Source organism: Helobdella robusta (assembly GCF_000326865.2).
Source record: "Helobdella robusta unplaced genomic scaffold HELROscaffold_4, whole genome shotgun sequence".
Lineage (NCBI taxonomy): Eukaryota > Metazoa > Annelida > Clitellata > Rhynchobdellida > Glossiphoniidae > Helobdella > Helobdella robusta.
The window spans coordinates 3,938,704-3,960,153 of NW_008704902.1; the positions used below are offsets into that span (position 1 = coordinate 3,938,704).

General features: G+C 33.3%; 2 protein-coding genes across 2 annotated transcripts; both read left to right on the forward strand.

Moving 5' to 3' along the window:
• Positions 1 to 1,226: 1,226 nt before the first annotated feature.
• Positions 1,227 to 6,094, forward strand: HELRODRAFT_186498 (hypothetical protein; the record flags this gene model as incomplete). Its single annotated transcript, XM_009024672.1, has 5 exons — positions 1,227 to 1,268; positions 4,693 to 4,885; positions 5,003 to 5,080; positions 5,192 to 5,403; positions 5,622 to 6,094. The coding sequence occupies 5 exons, from the start codon at positions 1,227 to 1,229 to the stop codon at positions 6,081 to 6,083; spliced, it is 987 nt and encodes a 328-aa protein (XP_009022920.1). The 3' UTR covers positions 6,084 to 6,094.
• A 6,171-nt stretch (positions 6,095 to 12,265) lies between these two features.
• HELRODRAFT_155932 (hypothetical protein) lies at positions 12,266 to 21,212 on the forward strand (the record flags this gene model as incomplete). The annotated part of the gene is made up of 3 exons (XM_009024673.1): positions 12,266 to 12,334; positions 19,620 to 19,994; positions 20,103 to 21,212. The coding sequence occupies 3 exons, from the start codon at positions 12,266 to 12,268 to the stop codon at positions 21,210 to 21,212; spliced, it is 1,554 nt and encodes a 517-aa protein (XP_009022921.1).
• Between the last annotated feature and the right edge of the window lie 238 nt (positions 21,213 to 21,450).

Here is a 21,450-nt window from a genome sequence, read left to right on the forward strand (position 1 = left end):
CACACACAGAAACACATAAACATTCACCCACACATACACACACACTCACAAACACTCACACACATACGTACTAACACACACACACACACACACAAACAATACACATATACACATGTTACACTCATATTACTTGATGCATTGTTGTTTTTTCGGGCCTCTCCGAATCTTGACCCTTTGTCAGGTTGGGAATCTATTAATCTATACTAGCTCACTATTATTATTATTTTTATTATTAATATTACTACTACTACTACTACTACTACTACTACTACTACTACTACTACTACTACTACTACTACTACTACTACTACTACTACTACTACTACAATTACTACTACTTCTAATACAACTACTTCTTCTATACTACTACTACTACTACAATAAAAAATTCATTCATCTTTGTTGTGATATGATGTGATTGTATGTTGTTGTTGTATGTTGATGTACGTTGTTGTTGTCATTATTTTTTTATATCATTAAAATTAAATTAATGTTGTTGCTTCTAATTGTTTTCTAACTGCCCTAGGACAGTTAAATCCAAAAAATTTGTTTGAAAATTATTACTACGGTGTTCTTATGCGAAAACTTAAGGAGCAAACATCAACTAATTTGTTTCACGGTTCGTGACGTGCCCTCGGTTGCTGAGTTATCGCCGTTCATCATTGTTAGTGGGGATTAACTTCAATTTCATTGCATCTAATTGCTTGGAGGTGTTTTTTTCGTTGCAGGAAATTAACTGTCTGTGGAAACAATCACGGCGCCGAAACAATATAAGTAGAAGGCATAATATTTTCTTAAGCGTTGCTTCATATCAGTTTTGTTTGTGTGCGTGTGCGGTTGTGTGTGTCTGCTTATAAGTGTGTGTCTGCTTATAAGTGTGTGTCTGCTTATAAGTGTGTGTCTGCTTATAGTTGTGTGTGTTTGTGTGTTTGTTTGTGTGTGTTTGTGTGTTTGTTTGTGTGTGCGTGTGTGTTCGTGTTAGTTCGTTTATCATTTTTTTGCGTCTTGCTAGTCGGATGCAACTGATTCAATATCTCTGAAACAGTTGTCAGTGTTTTACGTGGAGTTATATATTCTTGGTGATTATTAGCTTTTTTGGTTGAAGCAAGTTTTGACACTTCATTTTACTAATCATCCACACATCATTCGTTCACATTTTAATACACGCGCACACGTTTTAAACGTGCATGGAGAATAAGAGTCTCTGAGTTCCGATCAGATAGTATATGAACCTGGGCATCGAGCAACAAAGAATATCACGAGACATGGTGCTGCAACCATTTCAGTTAATTTGACGACCAACTAAATTAAAATAGCAGTTTGACTCAAGTTATTTTTAAGTTTATCACAAAGTTCAAAAGGTTTCAAATTGCTCTTTTTTTGCGTTTGCGACGAATGACATCCTTATCAACGCTGATGAGACTGTCATCACCATGCTCATCGCGAGCGTCACCATTGTTATATTTTTTATCAAACGATAAATATAAGGATTTTTTGGCAAATTCTGTTAACAAGGGCAGGACGCCACGTGCAAATGAATGCCACATTTTAAGACATCGCGGTATTAATTAAGAAAATGTCAGCTCATTAAATCATCTTTAATTATTGTTGTCATCCATTTGTTATTTAGGAGCATCGTAAATTCTAAACTGCGCGTGCCAGAGTTTATGGGTTACCTATGAAAGATTGGAGGGTAGAAAAACATGGCATGACAGGTCAAACCCTCTTAAATCACTTCATTTTGAATTTATTAAATTCTACTTTCTACATAGCCACTCTTACAGATGATTTTTCCGCTTTTTAAACAGGCCCAGCTAGCAATAGTGTTTCTTATTGCAGTAAGCATTAACGTGTTTTTTGTATTTCAATTGTGTGCGGCTATTAATAAAAATGTCAAAAAAAGGTTGATGTTAAAAATTACAGCTTTTATACACCAATTATTTTCACCCTTTGCAAAAAATGACCACAAAACCTGATTGATAATAAAGTGTGTTTCGGTAAGTTTACTGTTACATGTCATGTCAATTACAATTACCGGCTTCGAAAGTTCCACGTGTTGAGTACAATTACTAGCTTTGAAAGTTCCACACGTTGCAAGATGAAAAATGTAACTCTTACAGAAGTCACATTTCTATTGAATTGCGTCCAAAATGTGGCTTTCCTAAATGCCCATCCTTACCACGACACGCATGAAAGCACACGTGATCAACTTGGATTTTTATCAAGTAACTCAGTTCAATTCATCCTCGCTTGCCCTCTCGAGCACTTTGGAACAGTTGACTGGTCCCGTTGAATTTTGCACACAGCCGCGCGCATGTTGCCAGTAACCAGTTTAACAATTACATAAAATTAAAGTTTCAATGAAGCAAATTGTATGTAGGAAAAAATAATTTTTCCAATACAAATAAAAATCCAAAATTTTTAAAAATCCTGACTGACCACATTTTTAACATTAACATTTGTTTTTTTATTTATATGCATACAAAAAACTCAGTTAAAACAAGTGAACATTTGTAAATTTAAATTGTTAAAGGTTAGTACTTGGATTTGTGCTTTCTAAAAACGACAAAGTTTTTTCGGTGAGGGTACGTAAGACGTGTGATAAGATCAATTGAGTTGTGTGCACGTGTGCATGTTTGTGTAATTGTTTTCACATTCAATTATCATGTTTCTATATAATTCCTATATAAAAACGACATTTACCTTTAGCAACATCAAAAACAGTTGACCCACGACAATGGTGAAATGATCAAGTATTTGATTGTTTTGCCATTAAATTATTGCATTAACATCAACTTTGTTCTGTCGATTAATTAATTTATATTTATGGAACATGATTAATTAATGCAATTACATTTAAGATGAGATGGTGTTGGTTGATAAATGTGAATGCTTAACTAGGCTGGCTCAGTCTGAGAATGTAAAAATGAAATAAGATCATTAAGATAATTAGAAGAGAGAACAATTAAATATAATTGTTGGCATCGTTTGTGTTTGTAACATTAATCATAAAATAATTATTAATAATTGTAATAAAAATCAAGATAATATATGCAATATTAAAATGTTGTGTTAATACACCAGCTTATTTCTTATAGATTTTACCTTAGTAATATGACTTTTAACTTTCGTGTTTTTGCATTTAGCTAATTTTATTGTTGCTTTCGATGTCGCTAATTTTAATAATAACGTTTTTATTTCAAAACTTTGGAAAATAAAGACAACTGCCTGCGAGCTAGTGTTGTTCGTTTGTTGGAGCAGTCAATCAACCAACAAATTTCAAAACATGATAATGAGTCCGTCAAATATGTATGTGTATTTTTTTTTACATTTTTTCTCTTAGAAGCGAGGCACTCTGGATCGTAAAATAAATTTGTTTCTGTAATTAAAGCTTCTGAGCTGACTTTAAAAAAGTAATTATATTACAAGAACTACCAACAAACATTAACACACACGTCTAACACAAACCAAAAATAATCTTTGAACGCGTAACTTATTTTAACTATTTGTTAATATATTTTGTAGTTAACTGTCCCGTAGCTAATAACTCATTCCATGATTAAACAATTGATGTCTTTCACAACTGGAATGCTAAATTGTACACGTGTTTCCATTAGAAATGACAGCAATTTGATAACAACAACCAACATTACGTGGTCGGTCGTTAGGTCACTTCTGCTGAACAAAGTTGCCAAATGGATTCCTACATTTCAAGATAATTATTATTTTACTAGACATTTTAACTGATAACAAACGTCAACATCATCTATTATTTTCTATAACAATAATAATAACAGTAAACAAAAACGAAACCTGATTGATTGAAGATTGTTCAAAGAGAAAGTGATTGAAAAAGTAAAATCAGACAGACGTTTATTTTACGACATAAGTGTTATAGTTGTCTGTTATTGTAATGAAATCTCGAAGCATATTTGTAAACAATGCAGTAAAGAAGCTAGCCAAGCTGAGCCAACCCGATATATAAAGTTGTTAATGGATCTGTGCGTTATTTAGTTATTTACACTGCTTAATTTATATTGTTCACCATCATCGTAGAGACATTTGAATGCGGATTTGTGATATTTTGATTGTCATCGCGGGTAGGCAGCGGAGCGTAATTAGAAACAGGCATCACTTTAATATGAATATCTCTATGTCTCGTTCAGTTTGTTTTTCTTAAAATATCATGTTAGTATAAAAATATTTTATGCAGTAAAGTGGAGTGGCATGGGACATAAGTAGTTGAGTTGATGAATTGGTTGAGTGTTTCTTTAATAGGTGCCCTAGCATTTTTCAATAAATCATCTTTACAGACAGCATAACTGCAGTTGTTGCTTTTGATTGTTTTGAAAATGTGATGTTGCTTATTTTATGTTCTGTTGTAATATTTTATTACGAGACAGACTGACATCGCATCCCATTGTTTTGCGAACTTGTGAATGGTCCACTTCATAAGTTGTTCATTTGACTGGTTTAAACGATACATTCAAATTTAAAAAAATGAACAATACTGAACAATCAATTATGCATCAAACTCTCTTTTCACGACAACAACGACACTAATCCAACGAACCAAACAGGAACATCGCACTTTACAACTTTTCCTCATCGGCGGGTGTTGTCACAAGCCCTTCAGCGAACCATCGCCAGTTCGGCACAAACACGAATGACCCAACATCGCTGTACAAACAGATCGCATGCGAGAAGTTTCAAGGCTTCTCCTCTCAACAGCGCCGCATGTGCTTCATCTACTTGGACCACATGCCAGCCCTAGCCAGGGGAGCATACCTCGCCCTGCAGGAGTGCCAGCATCAGTTCAGGGACCACAGGTGGAATTGCACCGTAGCCAACTCCAGCCACATATACAGCCATTTTGCTAACTTAGGTTTTTTATTTTTTCATAAATTTCTGGAATTATAATCACTATCAATTCACAAACACTTTTGTATTAAACCTAAAAAATCAAATTCTTAACCTGTTAACAACACCAAACATACGTCAGGCACGCCAGAGATCGGCTTCGTGCACTCCATCATGTCTGCCTTCATCGCCTCATCACTTGCCAGGGCTTGTAAGGACGGTTAGTCGTCCGCTTATTTCTTGTAATTCAAACAAAAGTTAAATTTTAGTCACAAAAAACATTGCAAATGTACGCGAACATAAAATGGTCCAAAAAATGTTTGCGCTGCAGGTGAGTTGACGACGTGTGGCTGCAGCAGGAAGGACAGACCGAGGTCGTTGCCACAGGATTGGTTGTGGGAGGGGTGCGGTGATGACGTCAATTACGGAAGGCTCTTCACTGAAAAGTTTGTCAAAGCACATTACGACACAAACCCTTCAAAATCAACCAGAGAGTACTTGAGTCAGATCACTGAGAGGCACAATGGCGAAGTTGGAAGCAGGGTTCGTACAAACTTTTTTTGTCTACGTATATACTATATAATGATAAATATAATGTAAGTATATACGGGTAAATATACTTACATATATATTTGTTCATATACAGTTGAAAGTTTCGTTTTAAAAACTTGGTTAATTTTTCAAAACACAAAATATTGTTAGTTGCTGAAGATGTCTTATGTTGAATGACGATTTAATTAAGATTAATTTGCAATGAACAGACAGCTGTCATGTATGCCAGGCCTGTTTGCAAGTGTCATGGCGTGTCTGGCTCCTGCAATGTGAAGACCTGCTGGGAGGAAGTTGCTCCCATCAGAGAGCTGGGCGATCATCTGAAAGCCAAGTACGATGAAGCCATTCCTGTGAGACCCAGCAAGAAAATGAACATCATACGCAGGAAGAATAAAAGTTCGAAAAAATTAACGAAATCTGACATCGCCTACTTCAACCAGCCTCTGGACTACTGCGAGTTGAACTTGAAGAAGGGATCGTTCGGAACCAAAGGTCGTTTCTGTAATAAGACGAGTTCTGGGACTGACGGATGCAGTCACATGTGTTGTGGCAGGGGCTTCTATTCTAAAAAGATAACAGTGCACGAGCAATGTCACTGCAAGTTTCGCTGGTGCTGTGAGGTCAAGTGCAAAGTTTGTGAAAAAATTGTCGATATACACTGGTGCAAATAAACATTTTAGTTTAATTTTTTCATGGTGAAGTACATTCAAAAAGATGGCCACCAAACAACATTAATTGCACAATTAATTTAATTTTTCATCTGAAAAAACTTATTGTTTTTTTTTCACATCATGCTAATAATTATTAGTTTGCATTAATTCATCCGGCGTTTCAATTGCAACCAGTTTAACATTATGTAAGTTTATCACAAAAATTTATAACAAAAACATTTGCTGAACTCTCACTTGAGTTGGTTGGTTGTCATTTGATGTCTGGTGCGTTCGTGCTTTTTAAACATCTTTCAAAGGTCTCTTTACTAACAACATATTTTCATAATAATAATAATAAAAATAATAAATGGATGGACAGATAAATGGATGGGTGAATGAACGGATGGACAGATGAATAGAATCTGAATGTGGTAATATTAAATGTCTCGAGAATCAACTATTTTGTTTTTATTATTGAAACTGACATTGTTATTATTATTATTATTATTATTATTATTATTATTATTATGGTTATTATTATCATTTTGCATTTTATTTCGGTAATTTCACTATTATCATTAGTATTGCCGTTTTTAATAATTATTAAAATATAAATGTTAATTATTTATATGATTTATTATTATTTTTAATATTATTATTTATAAAAAAATTTAAAATCTGACAAAAATTATCTAGTCTTAAATCTGGCAACCACACAAAGAAGGCATTGTTTCATAAAAAAAAATAATATCATAATACGAACGCGCTCCTAACAAAATAGCTTTGTATATTAACGTAATGTAATGTAATTTTGTGCTATGTAATTTTTTCTAAAGTGATATGATGTTATTTAATGTAATGCAATGTAACATACGTATGCATTGCAATGTTGAGTAATGTAATGTAATGTGATGTTTAATGTTGAGTAGTATAATGTAATATGATGTGATGTTATAATATAGAGGTGTTCTGTGATGTAAAGAGGTAAAATCCAGCATATTTAATGTACGTAATGATGTTTTATCTAAAGTGTTAATGTAATGTGTGTAGTGTATTGCTGTTTAGTGTTGTTTAATGTAACGAAAATGTAATCTATTGCAATGTAATCTTGACCAAGTTATCATTTGAAGGCACTTAACATGTTAAACTGCTGCTTGCTGCTATTCAAACTTTCTCCAACGACAATCACACTCAATCAAATTGATTTGATGTTCATATTGCTTGCTTACCATACAAAATTTAATTGCTATATTAATAAAAACGTCAAAAAATACAATTATGTACATAATTAAATAAATTATTTAAATAAATAATTTTTGTGTAATATAAACATTAAACACAGATGTTTCAGCAAACAAATATTATTTTTATTGATTTAGGCAGTTACAGATCAACACAACTGGTGACATATTCTTATCATGGCAAAAATTATAAAATCGTTTTTGTATCATTGTATAAAAATAAACGTTTTGATTAATATTTTCCCCAGAAGGTAGAAATAAAAACAAAAAAATTTTCTCGCATCAACACATATACCTATCATTACATCACACAACTCTCATCATTACGTAACTCATCAACGCTAAAGAAACTGTTATCTGCTACTGCGCTGTGTTGATCGCTTTCAACGTGTGGCTGCTACAGAATCGTCATATTCTTTACTTCCGATTTTGTCATAATAAAATCTTTTTTGTTTTTTGAGAAATATTTAGCAATTGTTTTTATTTTTGGAATAAAATAATTAGTGACACGTTCGTCGTTTCAAACATTTTTACAGCCTCGTTGAAGCGAATATTTTATTTTTCAATTCATGTTAATTAGCAAGTCTTAATTAAATTAATTTCATCAAACTTTCATGAGTGTGTGATGCTCTTTAAAATATAAAATTTATGCTCTTGACCACATTATATGTTACAACAGCCATAACGACGTAAACAACAACAACCTCAACATCATCATCAACAACAACATGAACAACAACCTCATCATCATCATCATCAACAACAACAACAACATAAACAACAACCTCATCATCAACAACAACATAAACAACAACCTCATCATCATCATCATCATCATCAACAACAACATAAACAACAACATTGTTCATTTTATCGACCATAAAAACATTATAAACCTATTCACTAATAATATATTATTGTATATATTCAATTAATCAATAACTTTCTCCCATTTTATATTCGTCGTCTGGCATTTAAAGAAAGACGTTGATGTTATCAGATTGAAATGTTTATATCCGAAATTGTTGATTTAATAAAATATTTTACAGTTTTCGCAATTAAAAATGCCAATTTTTGCTTTATTTCACTCACTCTCGCGTACCTACATTGTGTGTTAGCAGGTTGTCGAGGTAAGCTGATGCTGTCGATGTTGCAATATTTTTCTGTTTATGTTGTTGCTTATGTTGTTGTTTGTTTATGGTGTTTGTTTATGTTGTAGTTTACGTTGATGTTGTTGTCGTCTATGTTGTTGTTGTTTATGTTGTTGTTTATGTTGTTGTTGTTTATGTTGATGTTGTTTTTTTTTTGTTGTTCATGTTCTTATTTATGTTGTTGTTTTTTGTTTAAGTTGACGTTTATGATGAATTTTCCTATGTTAAAATGAATAAATTTTTATACCAAGATAGATCAGAATTATTGAAATCTATTACCGAACTTAATCCGCGACATGGCGACCACACATTCTGGTAGACTCGTCGCGGATTAAATAAAAAAATAGATTTCGATAGTTTTTTCTCAGTTTGAAATAAATTGTTCACATTGTTTAATTAATTTATCATTTACTAAAGTTATCTTTGCGTTTTACGCATTTGCAGCTTCTCTCCAAATAATTTCAACAGCCAACAAGACATAAATAACAAAGATGATATTTTTAATTCTCTGTCGCATAAATCAACTAACTTTTAGACGGAGGCATGTTTACGACTATGGATGAATGTTGAACATTCATAACAAACAAACAAACAAACAAACAAACAAACCAACCAACCAACTAACATCATTTGTCTACTTAATTGGGTTTCTTCGCTTTATAGCAAGTCAGGAGAAGTGTCAATTTTTCACTCATAAATTTTCAATATAGTTTTTAAAAAAATTTCAACAAAAGAGATATGATGAAACCGTTGATGATATAATAGAAAAAGTTGAAAAGTATGCCGTGGAACGTGAGATGATGAGGTACATTGATTCGTCAAATTAACGAATTTAAATAAGCAGTAACAATACAGTTCATATTTCATCCCTAACTGATTTTCTGATGTTATTGATGTAGTTGATATGCTACAGGATGAAATGTCAGCCAAATTGGACTGTTATATTCAAACATCAACTCAAGCAACCAGAGATAATTTGATTTCTTATCACCATGATGGTCTTTCATCATCAATTAATCTTAACATCATTGCTGTTTTTATGTCTGTTAACAGAGGGATATATTTTTGTGCTTCTTTAAGTTTCAACCTAGAATTGCTTGCTTCCTCATGTACTATAAAGCTGATAACAATAATGTTGATGTTTGTATGTAGGATGATTGCTAAGAAATGTTTTAAACACCAAGTCCAACAATTCTCTAAATATAATTAACTGCTTTGTCGTCATTACTTAAAATATTCAAACACGAGTACAAATATTTTTAAAGTTAAGCTTAGATGGTGTGGAACATTCGTGCTTGAAAATAAAATTTGTTTTTATTTTTCACATTGTGAATCAATTAGCAAATTGGATAATACGCAAAAAATTTATTTAAACAGTCTTTTAAAAATATCAGTTTTAAAGTTTTATTCTGAATTTGCAACATTAATCAAATTTTAAAGTTCATTACTTTAAATTGTATGACGGACGAACAAATAGACTTAACAATAAGTCTCAACAATAACAGTCAAACGTTAACTAATTCAACATAAAAATTCAACTTATGAAGTTCAAAGTTTTCCTAAATCTGGAGAGTTGTTAAATTAAAAATAGTGACGTGATGGAAATTTTTAAAATTTGTGACAATTTTGTTTAAATACAAATCAAGGTTTTTATTTTGCTTGAAGGTAATTTTTTACATTTCCAGAAAAACTAAAAAATTTGACGACTTTTGAAAAACGCACAAATGGAAAAATCGTAGCAAACGATCAAAAAAAGTTTCATGTTATGTTTTTAAAGCGATCACCAGTCGAGTAATTTAAAATTTATAAAACTGGTGTAATGCAAAAAAATTTGTTAATCACGATCGAAATGTTCGAAATGAACAGTCAGTTTAAAGTTTTAAACAGTTTGAAATAATAATTTATGGAAGAAGTGTTTTAATACAATGCAACATGTTAAAATGTTGATTTTGATTTTGATATCTTTTGCCCATTCTTTGACATGTTCATGTGAATCTAACGTTTTACAAATGCTTAATTCTTAATATTCATTCTTCGGGCAGGTGAAGCTCGTTAGCTTGGTCGGCTATTTACCTAGGAGAAGGAAAACTCTGACTTCAAACCTCCGCTGCCTTGCGGCATACCTGTTCATGGGTAAGGCTATGGGAGCAAATCCAGACAGAAAACCACACTCCACTACCTGAGTTGCGGTCCAGTAATATCAGGTGCCGGTCCAAAGTCCGGATAGAAAGGAATGGTTGACAGGAGCTTGCTACACTGTCGTAAAAACGCTAATAACATGATGGTAGTCCAAAAAAAGTATGCACATACCGGCTCAGACGTCGCCCGGGTGAACAAGGTCCGCGCTGCAGCTTTGGGGACTAGAGGTTGCAGTGTAAAGTATGCTACTAAGTCCCAGAAAGATAGACTGAAGATGGGGTTGACAGTTGGAGTTTGGAATGTCAGGTCATTGTGGCAGACAGGGGCTTACGCGTTGATGAAGAAAGAACTTGAACGATTCAGATATGATGTGGTTGGTCTGTGCGAGGTCCGATAGACAGGAGGTGGAAAAATGGAAGGTGGGAAGATATTATGGTCTGGAACAGAGAGGGAGCACGTCTATGGAGTTGGAATGGTTATTGGCGAAAAAGCAAAAAAAGCACTGTTGGAGTACAATCCAGTGAATGAAAGAATGATGTATGCGAGGTTTAAGGGATACCCGAGAGACATTGATGTGGTAGTGGCCTATGCTCCAACAATGGATCACTCGGATGCAGAAATCGAGGCATTCTACGATCAACTGGAGCAAATATTGAATGTACTGCCAAAAAAAGATGTTAAGATAATCACCGGAGATTGGAACGCAAAGATCGGAAGAGAAAATATTGGTTTTGAAGAAGTCATGGGAAAATACGGTATAGGAAACAGAAATAATAGAGGAGAAAGACTGCTGGAATTTGCAAAGGACCAAAAAATGTATATAACAAATACAAAAACACAAAATACAAAAAAATGGACGTGGGAATCACCAGATGGAAAAACAACGAACATGATAGATTTGATTTTGATAAAACAGAAATGGATGAAATTTGTTACTCAGTGCCGTGCTTTTCCAAGTGCAGAGATTGGATCAGATCATCGTCTAGTGTTATGCAACGTCAAGATGAAAATAACGAAGAGACTAAAGTCAGGCGAAAATATCAAAAGAGTGAAATATAGCACAGAAATGATAAAAGAGAAGTTGAAAGACATCAAAAATGTAATAGAAAACAAATTGGATACAAAAACAAAGTACGATATTAAAACAAGAGTCAGTAACTTGGAGAGAGTGCTTAAGACTGCGGCCGATAAATGCGAAGTAGGGAAAAACGTAATAAAACCCTGGATAAGTGATGAAACTTGGAAACTCGTAGAGGAAAGAAGACAGTTGAAAGCAACAAAAAGACAAAACAACGAAAATGAGATGAAATATAAACAACTGTGTTGCAAAATAAAGAAAAGTGCCAGAGCAGATAAAAGAAGATGGATAAACGATATATGCGAAAGGGTAGAAGCACTAGTTGGACAAAACAAAACAAGAGAGGCGTATCAGCTAGTCAGACAGTTAAAAGGAAAACTGAAGAATACGTCAAGGATTATTAAAGACAAGGATGGAAATGTTCTAACTGAAGGCCAACAAATCAAAGATAGATGGTCGGAATATATCAAGGACCTGTTCACAGATAAAAACACGTATACAAAGGAGGTGTTACAGGCTTTAAAAGAAAGAAAAGTAGTCAATGAGGAAGAAACGGAAATAACATTGGAGGAAGTAATAAAAGCAATGAAGAAAATGAGGAACAACAAGAGCACAGGGAGAGACCGAATTCCCATAGAGCTGATCAAAGCGGGAGGACCAATTGTATGTAATGAGATTCACAAAATCTGCCAAGAAATCTGGGACAGTGGAAAATGACCAGAAGATTGGTGTAAATCAATCTTGATCATGTTGCTAAAAAAAGGAGACCTGAAAGACTGCAACAACTACAAATCAATAGCACTGATCCCTCATATGTGCAAGATCATGCTGACGATCTTGAAAGAACGATTGGAGAAAGACATAGAGCAGCATTTAGAAGAGGAGCAGGCAGGTTTCAGAAAGGACAGAAGTACAGTCCAGCAAATCCTGATGTTGAGACTATTGTTGGAAGATGCAGGAAGCAGAGGTCAAACAACTTTTCATTGTTTTGTGGATTTTAAGAAGGCGTTTGATTCAGTCTGGCACGAAGGTTTGTGGGCAGCTTTGGAAAGTATGGGAGTGTCAACAAAAATGGTAAGGGTGCTGAAAGGGTTTTATGAGGAGTCAACAATGGCGGTAAAGGTAGGTACAGAGCTGGGAGACTGGATCAAAGCGAGCATAGGAAGTAGACAAGGAGATCCAATATCACCATTACTGTTCTTAGCACTGTTGGAAAGAGCCTTGGAAATAATGGAAAATGCAGATATTGAGGGAATCGACATTGAAGGCAGAGTGATAAGGAACCTCAGGTTTGCAGATGATATAGATCTGCTAGCATCTAGTGCAGAGGGTCTACAGAAACTGATCGAGTTGACGTACGATGGTGGAAGAAACCATGGACTACACATCAACAGCAGTAAGACAAAGATAATGATTTCGGAAGCAGGTGGAAACAATGATAAATTCCAGATAGGAGCAGAAAAGCTCGAACAAGTGAACCAATTTATATATCTGGGCAGCCTCATAACTGATGACAATAATTGTTTGAAAGAAATTGATAGAAGAATAGCAATCGCGAGAGGAATGTTTGCATCTTTGAAAGTAATATTGAAGAACGGTAATGTATCTACAAAAACAAAGGTAAAGATCGTAGAAGCGTGTGTGTTTTCTACATTGATGTATGCATGTGAGGCTTGGACGTTGAAGAAAAGAGACAAAGACAAACTGGAAGCATTCGAGATACATTGTTATAGAAAGTTGCTGGGAATCAGTTGGAGACAAAAGATAAGAAACAATGCCATAAGAAAACAACTTGGAAGACAAAAAACTGTGTATGAAAGTGTCAAAGAAAGAAAGCTGGGTATCTTTGGGCACATCTGCAGAATGACAGACGACAGACTGATCAAAAAAGTACTAATGAGAAAGAGGGACTGGAAGAAAAAAGTTGGAAGACCTGTGAGGAAGTGGATGGATGATATCACGGAATGGACGGGGGTTGGAACATTGAGCTCAATGAAGATGGCGAGGGAAAGAAAAGGATTTTGGAGAGATAGAAGAATACCATCGGCCTCAACGGTCCCTTAAGGGATTACAGAGGATCATTCAATGAAATGAATGAATAATGTTCATGTACGTGTTCGCACAAACCGCATACTTTTTAATTTAAAATTGTAAATACGAATAATAAATAGAGCACATCACAGCTTCAACCACCTGATGCGGTTGCCATAGCAACGTCAATCGATCAGGAACTACAAAATATTTTTCTTGTTTTATTTAAAACTAGCTCATCAAAATGACATCAAAATCTGTTAAATCGAAATTAAGCTCAAATTTGGTATGGAAACTTTTTTAATTTTTCATCTAATTTCATTTATTTTTAATTTTAGGAGGCATTTTGACTTCTAACAGCTGAGTTTTTTAACGATTAGAAACTAATTAGATTACCGATTACCATTACATTACATTACAATTACAAATTACATGATTTATCAGATTAGTATTAATTAGTTTAACTTTAAAAGTTAAAACATCAATCAATGCTAAAGCTGAGCTAACAATGGATACGTTTAATGATTATTTTAAATTAGTTACCTACTTTACCTGCACCCGTGGCGGATCTACGGATCTAGTTGTGAGCGTTATTTGTACAATAAAAGTTAGCAAAAGTTCTTGTTTTAAAAACCGTTATAGTAAAATTTAACGAAAAATGTAGATTTTTGAAGGAAAATGGACATTATTGACCCCAAAAAAGATAAGTAAAATTTTGACCACAGAAGTTTTGGTGGCCTTCTCCGGTGAACATAGAAAAATTTCTTTAACAAATTTTAAAAAATTCCCCCTACCCCCCGGTGATTAATTTTTGTATGAAAACTCTCCCCATGGTCGTCGTCGACTTAATTTTGAGAAATTTGTAGAGATTCTAAATTCCCCAAGTCATCGACTTTTGGTTGAAAATTCCCTATGGTGGCCAAGTAATTTTTTAAAATTTAATATTTTTTGAAAATTTTTACACCGGTCCCCACTAAGTGCGCAATCGAAAAACCCTAATTTGAAATGAAATTTTAATGAGTTTTTAATGGTTGAGAAACTTAAACCTAATTTGAAGCTACATCAAATTTTGAGTTGGTAACATTATTTTAAGTTACTGTTTTGGCAAATTAAGTTAGGCAGAAAAAATTTCCTTCTCTCATTAACCCACCCTGATCCTCCTTCAATATACATTCCATCTCCATGGATATCCATGTACTTGTCCCTGACTTAGCTTTTGTCTGCCAATGGCAACATTCGAATGAAATTAAATTACACACAAAACAAATTGCTTAGGTATGACTCATCTTTATTCTTATTGTAATGCTCCAATAAAAAATTTAAATTCAGTAAATTATTTTATATGAAACTTTAATTTATTACATCGCATAATAAAAAACATAGATGTTGTTTCTCTAAAAATTAATGTTTTTTTATTGAATTTTGTTTGTATTCAACTTAAATTAATGGAGTTTGACGAATTTGCTGACAACAACACGACAGTTAAATAGGGACGTCTCACGCACTTCCTACCTGACAAACAGCAAGAAGCAGATGTTCATGCAGGAGAACATGTCGAAAGAAGTTGACTTCAGAACAAACAAATACCTGAAAAGTCAACAAAATGTGGAAAGTTGTTCCAAATCTCGTCAGTATGAAGTTTACAAAAATAAACTCGAAAAATCTCGAGTCAAATCTGACAACCACGAAATGTATGAAAAGCTTAAAACTTTGAAATTAGTTAGTTGTTGTTTCGAATATTTTATCTACACTGTGTACTTACTATCCTGTAAGGTTTACTTTAATAAATGATAATTCAACGACAGAATGATTACAGAATTCGCAAAGTAGACCCAGAAAAAAGAATTTTGGAACAATACGCAACTTCTTCACAACTTTTGACAAAAACGTCATCAGAAAACATGGACGATGAAAGTCTTTCCAACGCACCCCAACTCAACACGAACAACAGTGAATACGGCTGGTGGTTGAACATGAAAGAAAATGTTGCCAACAATGTAACTTCAAACTTTGGAAGGAAGAGCATCGTAAGGGAGACGTTTTATAGAAGGAATGACTCGGGCGGATGTATGGCGGTTTGAATAAATCAGATTGTACACAAACGAAGTAACAGCAATATTTATATTGTTGCGATATTTCTGTTCTGTTCCTATTTTTGTAGGTCAAATTAAGAATTAGATCAAAAACTTCAAGAATATTCTGTTTGATGCGCAGAAGAAATATCTAAATATATATTTGACTTGTTGGATTATCACTGTTCTAAAATATTTTGTAAAGATAAAAAGATTATTCGTAAAATTCGCAAAAATCACGTACTAAATAAAGTGCACACACACAGTGGCAGATCCAGAATTTTGCGGTGAAGGACGATTTCAAAATTGTAACATTGATGAACTTTTTCTTTTGCTAATTCCAATAAATATCTTCAATATTTTCTTCTTTCATAGTCTGGTGGGAGAATACACCACTGCACACACGCACATACAAACACACCGCCACCGATTCTCAAGTCAACTCACGAGAATCACTATTCTATTTAAATTTATAAGATATTGTAAATAATAGTTTTTATATTTTTTGTAAATAATTACGAAGCACAAACATATAAACTCCAAGTAGTTATTTGCAATGTTATTTTATAAAAAAAATGTTTGATGGTTTTCTTCTTTTGTTCCCCAGATGATGCACCTATTCATCTTTATGTTCATTCATTATTTGTCAATTTATTATTTGAAAATTCATTCTGTCGTTCATCATTTCTTTGTTCATATATTCGTACGGTTCTTCATTCAGACGAGACATGGTTCGTTCACTGGCGTACAAATGAGTAATTAAACACACAAGTGAATAAATTAGGTTTAACATTGAAGGTCATCCAACTGTTTCTTTTTTGTTAATTTGTTTCATTCACTAGCATGAAATGATTCGATGTCAAATTTGAATATACATAATATTCAAACCGTTTTTTGCTTGCTTGTTCAAAATAAAGTTAACACGGGAAAGAAGTTCACCTTTAGCTAGCAATCAAAACTAACCTTCTACGTACACCTTTCATATAGACTTTATAGCATAGCGACAAACCTGTGTACAATTTGAGCTTAACAATTCAGTTGACATGTGCTCTCTCTGTGTGTTTATGTGTGCCTCACTTTTAACCTGCACATTACAATGTAAATCAGACCGTTCTGATTTCTAATGTGTTGCTATGTTTGTTATATGAGCACATTTTGCGGTGTTGTTCAAATTCATTCAACTTCTAACATGATACGAGATAGCTTCTTTTCAATTAATTCAAACTGTGGTTGTAGTAACATAATTTTTAAACTAGCTTTTTATCAAATATCATTATTAATAATACACAATTCTGCAAGAAATGTTAAAACATATCAAGCTTTTAAACAAGCATTTTTCATTTTATAACTAATTAAATATTGTAAATGTATTTACATTTTCATTTTTACTAGTAAATTTTGTTTTAAATTAACTAATGAGATCGTAAGAAATAGTTTATTTTATAAGTTAATTGGTTGAACATATTCAAAGTTGTCCGGCAATTAAGCAAAACTGCGTCAAAAAGGTTTGATATCTTTATTCAATAAAGATAATAAAGTTTATTGGGTCGTTTTTGAAAAGTTATTTACAATAATAATAATGATAAATTAATAATAGCAACGGTGATAAAAATAATTTTAATAACTTTTTTGCTAAAATCTTCAATGATTATTGCTTTTTTCATAACTACGGCGATTTTACAATTTTTAAAGAGTGATGAAGAAATAAAATTCGAAATATTGAAAATGCAGATTTTAAGAACAAGCGTAAAGTTAGTTGATTGACTGAAGAGATATTGAAAATTTAAAAAGAAGCCATGCAGAAGCAGGCATGCTTCTATGCTAAACTACTTAAGGCGGTAACGGGCAAATCACTTTTAAGGAGGTTCAAGCCGACAGGATATGGGAAACATTTCTCATCTTTTCATAACATCTCAGAGGATCATTACACAAATGTTGGTTAATAATGTTTCAAATTTGTTTACCTTAACCATTTACTTTTGTGATAATTACAGTTTTCATTTTCATGTGCAAAGTAAACTTTTTTTTATTAAAATTTAACGCTAAATGAGAAGTTTGTACGCGTATATTATAACTTGTACAGGCATTTCTATCTCTTCAACTGACCAGAAATTTTGCTCAGTGTCAGATATAATTTAAATTGAATGATGGCAATTTATCTCAATAATGTCTAGAATAGTTTATTAACAAACGCGCCATCAAGGAATCATTTAATGAACAAACAGCTCAGCACTTATCTACCTGCACATCATCGTCCATCATCAACTTCATCAAATTTCACGCAAGTCCGCTGGCTACTCTTTTCTTTTTCTGTTCTCTTTCAAGTTGTCCACACCACTTTCAAATTATTTTCTTCACATTCATCAATAAATCTCAACAGTTTCCTAAATGCAAGCACTGATTACAAATTTCTCCACAAAAACAACATTGCAGTGTGTGTACTTTTCAAAACTACTCCATACTCCACATATTTAAGACTCCGTCACATCAAACGTTAAAAAATACAGCTCACATTACTTGTTCAAATCTTTTTTTTTATAAAATTTTTATTTCAATCAGTTAAAGGCGCTTAAAATTCTTACTAATGTGTAACATTTTTCATCGTCAACGTTGGTCCTGCTTCCAGTAAATAGAGTGTGCAACGGAGAGAATATGGTTAAGCAATTTCAGTTAAAACTCGATGGCTTTCGGTGAACATTTAAATAAGAATAATCTTATTATAACCCACATTGTAATGATTAAGATGTTATTTATTGAAGCCTTCCTTCATCTGTATTCAAAAATGTAATATATTGAATTTTTTCAAGTATTGACGGTTAAAACCAGCGCCGTCCTGCCATCTTTATACCTTTCATCTAAAGTCCTGAAAACCTAAAACAAATTAAAAGACAAATTGGAAAATTTTTTTGTTTTATAATGTTACATTACATGTCACTCGTGTTTCAGTCTAGTGACTGTTGCCAGTAACTATGACTATTATATAAAAATCTTGATGTCCCGAATGTAATTCCTATTGTAATACTCCAGATTTGTTTGATACAACCTTTGATACTTTGCGCGTGTGAACGTACGTACATTAATTGTTTTTGCAAATATAACTATAGTGACGCAATTTTACTGTTTGGTTACTCTTGTTAACACCATGTCTTCAACAATAATGATTTAATGGCTCATAAAAATTCATTATTGTGCTTTAATTTTTTATTTTTAAATTCATAAACATGTCAACTTCAGAAGATCATAGTTTAAAGTTGTTCGGATGATTTACAAACTGATTAGACATCAATTTTTTTTCAGGCGGTTCGTTGTCCAATTTTTAAACTTTCACAGTTTTCACAATGCAAGGTTTCTCACGTACAACAAAGGAAACTATCTGGTGGCGCCGAAAGTGGCCTGGCTCATGAATGTAGTCTCGTGACGCATTCTGTTCAAGAAGAATTAAATTTTACCGAACATCTTTACCACATTCTTAAGAATGATGATGGCAGTGTTCCGACATCTAAAATATTGAAAGTATAATTTTTATCATGTTTTAAATTTATGAATCTGAATGTACAAATTTTTAATAAAATTGTGGATAAATATTAGCTATATTGAATAATATTTAAAGATGAAAAATATTCATCAATTAGTTTAATTAGAATTTACGGTATTGTATGGGACAAAGTTTCTTTTTTTGATGATCTACTGGTAGACCATTTGTTAAGTTTAAACACATGCAGAATTTACATTCGTCCTTTTTTTACAATATGCTTGTGGTTAGTTGAACTCATTTACAGTATAACTATGTTAACTTCATAAGATGCTGTGTTAAAACACAAACTGTTGAACATTGTTGGATGCAGATTTTGAACTCTCTTGGTCTTCAGAACAATGATCCTCGTCTGTCGGAAATGATATCCTTTTTTAAAAACCACAATTCACCGAAGAGTGATAAATTTAGTTCTACCATTGGAGACGTTTTGCTCAATTTTGATGAATTCAAACAAGCCATCCAGTCGAACATACCACTTATAAAAAAGGCGTTCACCGGAGACATGATCATTCCAAATTTTGAGCAGTTTTGCTCGCACATAGATGAGATATTCAATGAGTGTAAAGAGATTCGGGGTGGAGCAGTCGCAACTTACATTCCTCAACTATCAAAATTCAAACCTGAATTCTGGGCAGTGTCAATCTGCACGATTGATGGCCAGAGATATTCTCTCGGTGACATTAATGTGAGTTCGATTTATTTTACCTGAAGCGCAAAATAATCATTTCAACCATAATAATAAAAATCCATAATATTTTAGTTGCATTTGTTTCAATTTTTTATATAATGTCAGGTTCCCTTCACATTACAATCTTCAGCAAAGCCAATAAGTTATGCTTTAGCTATTGATGAGCACGGATCCGATATGGTACATAAATATGTTGGATACGAACCAAGCGGTGAATCTTTTAATTCCATCAAATTGAGTACAGAGTTGAAACCACACAATCCAATGATTAATCCTGGTGCCATTGTCGTTTGTTCTTTAATAAAAAATAATCTTCCAATGGGGGAAAGGTTTGAATACATGAGAACCAAATTTCAATCATTAGCTGGAGGTGAATACGTCAGTTTCAACAATGCGGTCTTTTTATCTGAAAGAGCCACCGCCAACCGAAATTTAGCTCTTGGTTATTACTTGAAAGAACATAACTGTTTTCCAAAAAATACAAATCTGGAAGAAACGCTTGATTTTTATTTTATGAGTTGTTCAGTTGAAGTGACAGCAACAAGTGGAGCAGTTTTAGCGGCCACACTTGCAAATGGAGGTTATTGTCCCATCACTCAAGAAAACGTTTTGCCTCAAATATCAGTTAGAAACACATTGGCACTAATGCATTCCTGTGGTATGTATGATTATTCTGGAAGGTTTGCTTTCAAAGTCGGCCTCCCAGCTAAATCAGCTGTGTCGGGCTGTATTTTGCTCGTTGTTCCAAACGTCATGGGCTTGTGTTTGTGGTCTCCTCCTCTAGATAACATAGGCAACAGCATGAGGGGCGTACATTTCTGTGACAAACTAATTGACGTTTTTAATTTTCATCACTATGACAGTTTGATACGAACTGGTAAAAAAATCGACCCCAGGTTAAGGCAAATAGAAACTACGAGTTCTCAGTTAATGTCTTTGTTGTTTGCTGCTCATCAAGGAGACTTGAAATCACTTAGAAGATTGGCTCTAATCGGAGCAGACATGAACGTTACTGATTATGATAACAGGAGTGCTCTCCACTTGGCTGCATCTGGAGGCCATTTGGAATGTGTGAAGTTTCTAATCGAAAGATGTCAGGCAAACGCCAATGTGGTCGATAGATGGGAGCACACTCCCCTTGATAATGCCGTAACATTCAAGCATTTAGAAGTTCAGAAATACCTGGAATCGTTTATGACTTCAAAATCAGCCTAGCTAGATTTTGAAATATTTAAGCGACAGCTTGATCCATTTTATGTTAATTGTACAGTTTGTTAATTGAAGCGTTTAAACTCCTCCCCACAATGTTTAACTTTTATTAATTATTTTGTTTCATTTTTGGATAGATAATTTTCGTAAATAATTAATTGTAAATATTAATATTAGTTCATTGTTTTAAAATCCATATTTCTTCATGTTTTACAACTTGTGAACCTTATTATTTCAATTATTA